Below are 7,731 nucleotides of genomic sequence, written 5' to 3'. Positions count from 1 at the left end.
TGTGCCGGGGCAACGTGTACTATAAACGAATATTTTTACAGAGCCCTTCTAGAAATCCTCAAGTTGATTTTACCAATGCTGTCTGTTTATTAGCATTTGGTTAATTGAGAACATCAATATTGAAAGAAAAAAGCACAAAGCAGACTAGAAGGGCAGAAAGAGATTATCCTCACCCCCCTCCCAACACTCTCGCCTTTAAGAGCTGGGGCTCCCTTGGACTAGCAGGTTCCTGCTTGTGCCAGGAATCTGGTCTGGGTGCAGAGGCGCACGGCGAAGCCAGGGCGTTCCCAGCGGGGCACGGCTGGCAGCTTGGAACCTGCGAACACCTGGCGTAGTCCGGGAGGGCCCTAGGGACTTCTGCCTCCGACGGGTGGGCTGTCTGGCTGGAGGCAGCAGGCTCTGAGCGGTCAGAAGGGTTTCCTGTGTGTCAGCAACTTCACTTTGCCGAGATAGTGGCGGAAGAGCGAAGGCAGCCCTCTCCGTCAATCTCTCCTCCGCAGCCAACCCTGATCCTGCGCGCCCCTCGTCCTGGTCTCCGACCCAGCAGCGGCGGCCAGGCTGCCTTGGAGCACCCGGCCACCGTGGACACTGGAGTCCCAGAAAACGCCGTGGTTGGGGCGAAGCTCCGGCGGAGCTCGGCGGGCGGCCAGGCGTGCGGGCGGGGTGGGGGGACACGCCCCTCGCCTCCCTCCGCGCGCCAGCCGCCCAAACTCCGCCCACCCTCGCGGTGCCGGGCTCGCCGCCTGCCCCTGCGCTCCGGACCCTGCGGGGCCTGCGGAGGGACCCGGAGCTGAACCGAAGACGAAGGGTCGGGATCCCAAAGTGCACGGGTCTGCAGTCACGCGGAAGCGGCGTGGACCCGGGGTCGAGCTGTTTGCTTGCAAGGTTGGGAGAAGGAAGATGTCCAAACGAAGTTGATCTTTGGGCGAAGGAGGCTGGGGAACTCAGTCCCCCTGCCGGAACGCAACACGTGAGTTTGGCCGGACCTCGCTGAGCCTCCGGGGAGGACTAGCCGCCCCTCGGGAAAGCGCAGTTGGAAAGTTGTGGGAGGCTGTTGGTGCCCTGTGCTCCCCGTTGTGTAATTTAGGCGCTGCCAGCCGCACTGGGAAGTTGCTGGCCCTCCCGCCAGCTTGGTTCGGTCCCGGTCCCGGGCGGATTTCATGGCCCTCGGGGAACGTGGAGCCGGAGCCAGCGTGGGCGAACCCCGGCGCGCCCCCTCCCGCGGGGATCCCCGGTGCCCGCTCCCTTCCGCTCGCCCGCTTTTCCGATGCTCGCTGCTCCCCTCGCCACCGCAGCCGCCCTCACGCCGCCGCTTGTCCCTTGGAGCCTCCGCCTAAGTCCGGGAGGACAGAATGACCGAGGTGCTGTGGTCCGCTGTCCCCAACGGGACAGACGCTCTCTCCGTGGGCGGCCCGGGCTCTCCCTGGGGAAACAGCACGGTGGCCTCCGTCGCTGCCGTCACCCCCACGTACACTTGCTCTCTGACCAAGACGGGCTTCCAGTTCTACTACCTGCCGGCGGTCTACATTTTGGTGTTCATCATCGGCTTCCTGGGCAACAGCGTGGCCATCTGGATGTTCGTCTTCCACATGAAGCCGTGGAGCGGCATCTCCGTGTACATGTTCAACTTGGCCTTGGCCGACTTCTTGTACGTGCTGACTCTGCCCGCGCTCATCTTCTACTACTTTAATAAGACAGACTGGATCTTCGGGGACGCCATGTGTAAGCTGCAGAGGTTCATCTTCCACGTGAACCTCTATGGCAGCATCTTGTTCCTGACCTGCATCAGCGTGCACCGCTACAGCGGCGTGGTGTATCCGCTCAAGTCCCTGGGCAGGCTCAAGAAGAAGAACGCGGTCTACATCAGTGTGCTGGTGTGGCTCGTCGTGGTCGTGGGGATCTCCCCCATCCTCTTCTACACCGGCACCCAGCTCCGGAAAAACAAAACCACCACCTGCTATGACACCACCTCAGACGAGTACCTGCGAAGCTATTTCATCTACAGCATGTGCACGACCGTGGCCATGTTCTGTGTCCCCTTGGTGCTGATTCTGGGCTGTTACGGATTAATTGTGAAAGCTTTGATTTACAATGACCTGGACAACTCACCTCTGAGGAGGAAATCAATTTACCTGGTGATTATTGTCCTGACTGTTTTTGGGGTGTCTTATATCCCTTTCCATGTAATGAAAACGATGAATTTGAGGGCCCGGCTGGATTTTCAGACCCCAGAAATGTGCGCCTTCAATGACAGGGTTTATGCTACTTATCAGGTGACAAGAGGTCTAGCAAGTCTCAACAGCTGTGTGGATCCCATTCTCTATTTCTTGGCAGGAGATACTTTCAGAAGGAGGCTCTCCCGAGCGACCCGGAAAGCCTCCAGAAGAAGCGAGGCAAATTTACAGTCCAAGAGTGAAGACATGACCCTCAATATTTTATCCGAGTTCAAGCAGAATGGAGATACAAGCTTGTGAAGATGCAAGAATCCCCAAACACCCACTGTTGTAACATGGTAGGATGCTTAATAGAGCCATGTGCTCCCCCCACCCCTTTAAGTTTCTAAAAGTTTAGAGAAAAATCAAACCAAGAAGTTAGTGAGTTAAAAGAAGAATAGAACTGGAAATGTCCACACACACACTTAAGTTTGTTTGGGTTTGCTCTCAAGACCTCCCTTCTTTCTCACCAGAAGTATGTATAATAAAATAACTCTGCTCTAGTTAAATATTTACCTTCTCTTCTGACTTTAAAATTTACAAGCGTTTCTGTGTAAAGTGCACTTGAGTGTTGGAGCTATTTTGCTATTAATAATTTCTCCAAGAAAATTGACCACCTGAGACTTAAGTTTACGATTCATCTAGTCTTTAATCTTTTTAATAATCCATGGGGTGACCAAATTGAAGCTCTACATTCTTCAAGTTAGCGGAGTATATTGCAAAGAAAAAAGTTTGATTCACTGAGTATCAGATAAACAGAGATCTTAGCCGGGGGTCATTTTAGGTCTGATCGGTATGGGTGATAACTGACTTAGTTTCTTGGAAACTTGAATAGAAAAGGAAAACCAATGAATGTAAAAGCCTAAAAAGTGATTTTCCAGTTACTTCTGGAAAATTGCTCACTCTGTGTTGGATGCCAAGTGTTTGATGATGCAGGCTTGCATGTATTATCCATAGGTAAAATGCATTCAAAGTCATCAAAGTGCTTGTCCTTTCCTTGTAAACGACATGAACTCTGTTAGACTTCCTGTGACAAAGAGCATTTGCTTGCATTACTGCTGCTGGTGTTTGTTTGTGTTCCAGTGCAGATGCTCACTCACATCTGTAAAAAACGGTTCTGAAAAATCACAGATAAAGTACAGACCAAAGCTGAATAACTGTCAGCAAGTTGAGGGCTGCTGGGCAGGAGGATGGTGTTATCAGAGGGAGAGTGGTTACAGTCACAAGGCATATTCCAGTATAGTCTAGAACATACGAGGCAACAGGGAGTGGGGTGAAGACATTTTTAGATTAAGGACTTTAAGTTAAAGTCATGCTGTAAAGGTGCTTTTTGCTTCTTAGAAACGAAGGAAAACATTAAATATAATGATAAGAAGGTGGAATGTGTGAAGGTTGTGTTGGTATAGAAGCTACAATCCTTTATTAGATCTTATATCCTCATATATAAAGGGAATAATTGAAATATTTGAGAAAGGGGTATAAGGATAATGAAATTTTAAGTAACTAAGATACCCCAACAGTGAAGAGTGAGTCGTACAGACTGACTACTCAATCACACTGTTAACAGTTTGTATGAGGACCACTGGGCCGTGTTTCTTATATATTTTTTCTCTGCCAAGCAATAATGAGAAATATGTAAAATATTTTAATAACATTTTAATGAGTATTGAATTGCTGCATTTCTAGCCCTTAAAGCTTTAAATTCTATGTAATGTAGAACAATGAGTTTAAGGTAACACAACTTACAACTCCAAACAAATAAATCCGGTGTCAAAAGGATGTGTAATTGTGAAAAGCTCAATAAAGCCAACACGAGAGTCTTCTACTCAGGGTGGAATAACTTGTTTGAAAGCACTTTATAAATAAAATAATTGGGGGTTGTGCCTTAAGGCAGGCACCTGTGGGACACAGTGACAGGTAAGTCAAGGAGTGATTTCAGTTTGTGCAATACCTGGATAGATGGTGGGCTTATGAGACCTTCAGTGTCTTCTTAGAATTACTTAAGTGTATCTAGTCCCAGACCACTAAGACCAATGAAGAAAAACTGTGCTTAGCTTTCTAAAAGGTGGTTCTTTTTCTACATGTTCAGTATTAATGCACAGAATTACTGTAGAAGAAACATCTTAAATGTCTCACACCTATGCATTTTGAGGAAAGAGAAGGTTTAGCTAGGTGCTCAACTGGTTAGGGTCCTACAGGAATGGCTGTGGTGGAATCCTCAAAGGAGAAATTTAAAACATGTCATTACCATATTGTCCCTGTCAGGCAGCATGTTCACTGAGACAAGTTTAGTGTCACTAAATTGAACAAAAGGGCAATTTCAAAGAGATCCTTAAACTCAAAGGCTAATGGAACACATTTCTGTAGTGTTTCCTCATCATTTACTTCAGTTTTCTTCCTTTTAGGTCTCAGAACGTCCAGCATGATTTTACAGTCTGTGTTAAGGACAATTGTTTCAGCTACCAGAGAACTTCTTATAGAGTGCGGATCCATTGAGGAGGTGGACAGTGACTAGAAATGTCCTTTTACTTCTTGGCATGTTTTTTTTTCAGAGTGTTTCTTCTTTAAGTTTATACATCACGCAGTAGACAATAGTGACATGTGAATGCATGTCAGATAGAAACAAGAATGATCTCACTAACTCCTTGCAGGCAAAAAAGCTCTCTGGGAAGTGTCTGTGTTCATGGTGAAAACATAAAGAGGGTCAGGATGAAGCAGTGATCTTAAAATCTGACTCTTGACATGTGATGGTATTATTAACTATTTTAACTATTTTAATGAAAATAGAAGAAGTCTGTTGGCATTTGATGAAAGAACTGCTGAAATCATAGGATTTATCAGTTAACTAAATTTCACAATACAAAATTATTTTAATGCCAAGTCCAAGGTGTTCTATGACACACCAAGTACATCTTTGACACTTTGAACATCAACATGTTTGCATTGCAATAGTGAAAAGGACAAACCAAGAAGAGACACAGCATGAGTAGAATTCAGAGTTAAAACCATGACATTGCCACTGGGCCAGCTTTGGAACTGTGACCCTTTCAAGACCATTCTTTGTGTTAAAAAGGTTGGATAACATCTAGCTGTTGGGGCCTTGGGGGATGTGGAAACATTAGAACTACAAGCGGCCAGCGTTGCATAAAATCTGCTGCTGTACTTTGTAGGACTCTTCAATTCCAGTCCTTGGCTAAAGATTCTTATGAAATCCACCCATTGTGATGTGGACCTACGACTTGTAAATTCTCTCAGTCCCCTTCAGGGGTACCTTAACCTGCCTTTGGATACAAAAGAGGTCAGTGCTTAGAGCAGCTGGAATCTGATTGGCTGCAATAGAGACGTGTAACTAGTTAGAGATTTATTGAAGCTTTGATTTTGCTGATCAGCTGTGGCTGTCATAATAGTATTTATTAATGAAGCTCATTATTCTTCAGTTGCACAGATTGAAAGACTTTCTGGAAAGGTCCAACATACTGATGTAAATTCTATTTATTACAGTGTATAATATGAATGTCCCAGTGGTATATTTTACATAATATATGATGCATAGATAAGATGAATTATTGTAAAGTATGACGCTTTTCAAATACTAGTGTCTTGAAATGTTTGTCTTCTGATTTTTTGACCTAAAATATGAAACTCTGTGATGCAAGTGGTTAATTTTCTGTAGAAATGCTTTTGCACGTTTTTCTTTTTATTTAAAATTTTTTCTATACAGACAGAATTTGTTGTCAAACTATCATAAGATGAATAGCAAGTACAACACATCTGTCTGTATTGTCTACATTTTGTATAATGTTATAGAAAAGTTTATATTGCCTTTTAAGAACATTTAGAATTGTGCCCTCAAAAATGATCAGAGCTTTTATTTCCAAATGCAATATACTTGTCCTAAATTCAGAATAGAGCTCTTATGTGTTAGATTGTCTGGTGAGATGGGCATTATCAATGTCACGTTAGAATTTAAAGAAAAACTTGAGGGAGACAGGAGGGAAAGAGGCACCGGGCATAATCAGTGACCGTGCTCAGTTCTTACATTTTTGTGCCATATTTCATTATAAGGGGAAATAGTATGATCTTAATTGCTTTGAGATGGAGCCTCTAAGTAACACACTACCAGCAAGTTTAACACTGCTATTGATTTTAAACTGTTTGTTCAGTTGATGACTTTAATTCCAAGTTTCATAGTGATGACCGTATTATTATATATTTGGCTGCTGAATTCTGTTACATTTTTTATTCTGTTGTACATTGTATTGTATACATAATGACAAATTAATATGAAGGGGAATATATGTGACATATCAAAATTTGTGAATTTGAAGTCTAGTATGTTTCAGTGCTTTTGCAAAAATGTTTATTTTTATATTATCTGTGATTTAATATAGATAATTGACTAGGTTTCTTTGTGATCATTAGTGCCATTAAATGAGCGGTATGGAAACAGTATTACTTGACATTTTGTGCTTTCTCAGGTTTATCTAAATCAATGGTAGCTTAATGGATTCCCAACTAATTGTGCACAATTGTTTTATTCAAAAGGAATGTACATTTCCTATACATTTGCATGCAGGAGTGTACCATATGGTGTGCGTGTGTGCAAGGCATGGCAGCCGACTTTGCATCTGCTATTGATAATAACAGCAGAGCCTAGATATAATCGTGGTCACTAGAACTGTACCCACAATAGACAACTACAACTAAAAAGTCTCAATAAAACTATGAAATGTGGTCTGATGACTTCCATGTTATTATGCTATTAATACTCACTAGTTTCCCCAGACTTTGACGTGTACCATGTAACACCTGGCAAATTCTGCTGGGTGTGTAGAATTAATGCAGGCATTTCTTAAGGTGTAGGCTGCACTGTGAAATAGTGAAGTGTTAAAGAGCAAATCCTGGTCCATGATAATTGATACAATTGTCATTATTTGATATTATTAACAGGAATGTGACCTAATTCTTTGAGGAACATACTAAATGCAACCTTAATACATGTTTCTCTTACTAGTGTTCTGTGTTTAAAATGTTAGCTGTAATCTTCTCTCTAATTTATAATCAATGCAGGTAATCTTACTAATAAGAATCTTTTGCAGATTCTGTTTATTAGTCTACCTTACCTCTTTCTTTCAAGTTTATTAAAAAGTACATATCAGGTGCTGTGCAGTGAAAACACATAATGGAATGAGACCGCGCTTAAAGTGCTACTGCTTTCTCCTTCGGTGTCAGAAGGTAAGTGCCCAGTGGCCCTGCAGGATGTTCTGATTGTCTGCTGTCAGGTGCCCAGTTGTAGAATCCTGCAAATAGACAGGTGCAAATCTCTTGCAGTCTTCAAAATACTTCTTACTCAGTTTTAACTCCATAAGTAGCTGTACTACCCAGACTTCACCACCTGGAAGTCCTCATTTATTAACATCAGCTTTGGTAGAGTTTTGTGGGTGTGTATGCATGTGTGTGTGCGTGCATTCATTAAATACACACAAAGAAATTAATTATACAGATAGTTATCTTTCTG

General features: G+C 43.6%; 1 protein-coding gene across 3 annotated transcripts; it reads left to right on the top strand.

Moving 5' to 3' along the window:
• Positions 1-690: 690 nt before the first annotated feature.
• Positions 691-6,947, top strand: P2RY1 (purinergic receptor P2Y1). Of its 3 annotated transcripts, XM_053657930.1 has the most exons (3): positions 691-970; positions 1,296-2,512; positions 4,619-6,947. In XM_053657930.1, the coding sequence occupies exon 2, from the start codon at positions 1,353-1,355 to the stop codon at positions 2,472-2,474; it is 1,122 nt and encodes a 373-aa protein (XP_053513905.1). In that variant the 5' UTR covers positions 691-970; positions 1,296-1,352; the 3' UTR covers positions 2,475-2,512; positions 4,619-6,947. The 3 variants fall into 3 exon arrangements, 2 of the variants coding, with proteins under 2 accessions (XP_053513905.1, XP_036997010.1); XR_005081926.2 differs by having other exon boundaries at positions 691-2,688; XM_037141115.2 differs by having other exon boundaries at positions 691-2,512.
• The last annotated feature ends 784 nt before the right edge of the window (positions 6,948-7,731 follow it).

The sequence above is a fragment of the Artibeus jamaicensis genome, unplaced genomic scaffold (assembly GCF_021234435.1).
Source record: "Artibeus jamaicensis isolate MK-2021 breed Jamaican fruit bat unplaced genomic scaffold, CSHL_Jam_final scaffold_474, whole genome shotgun sequence".
NCBI lineage: Eukaryota > Metazoa > Chordata > Mammalia > Chiroptera > Phyllostomidae > Artibeus > Artibeus jamaicensis.
Note: the sequence above shows the minus strand (reverse complement) of the source record. Positions and strands in the feature narration are given on the sequence as shown.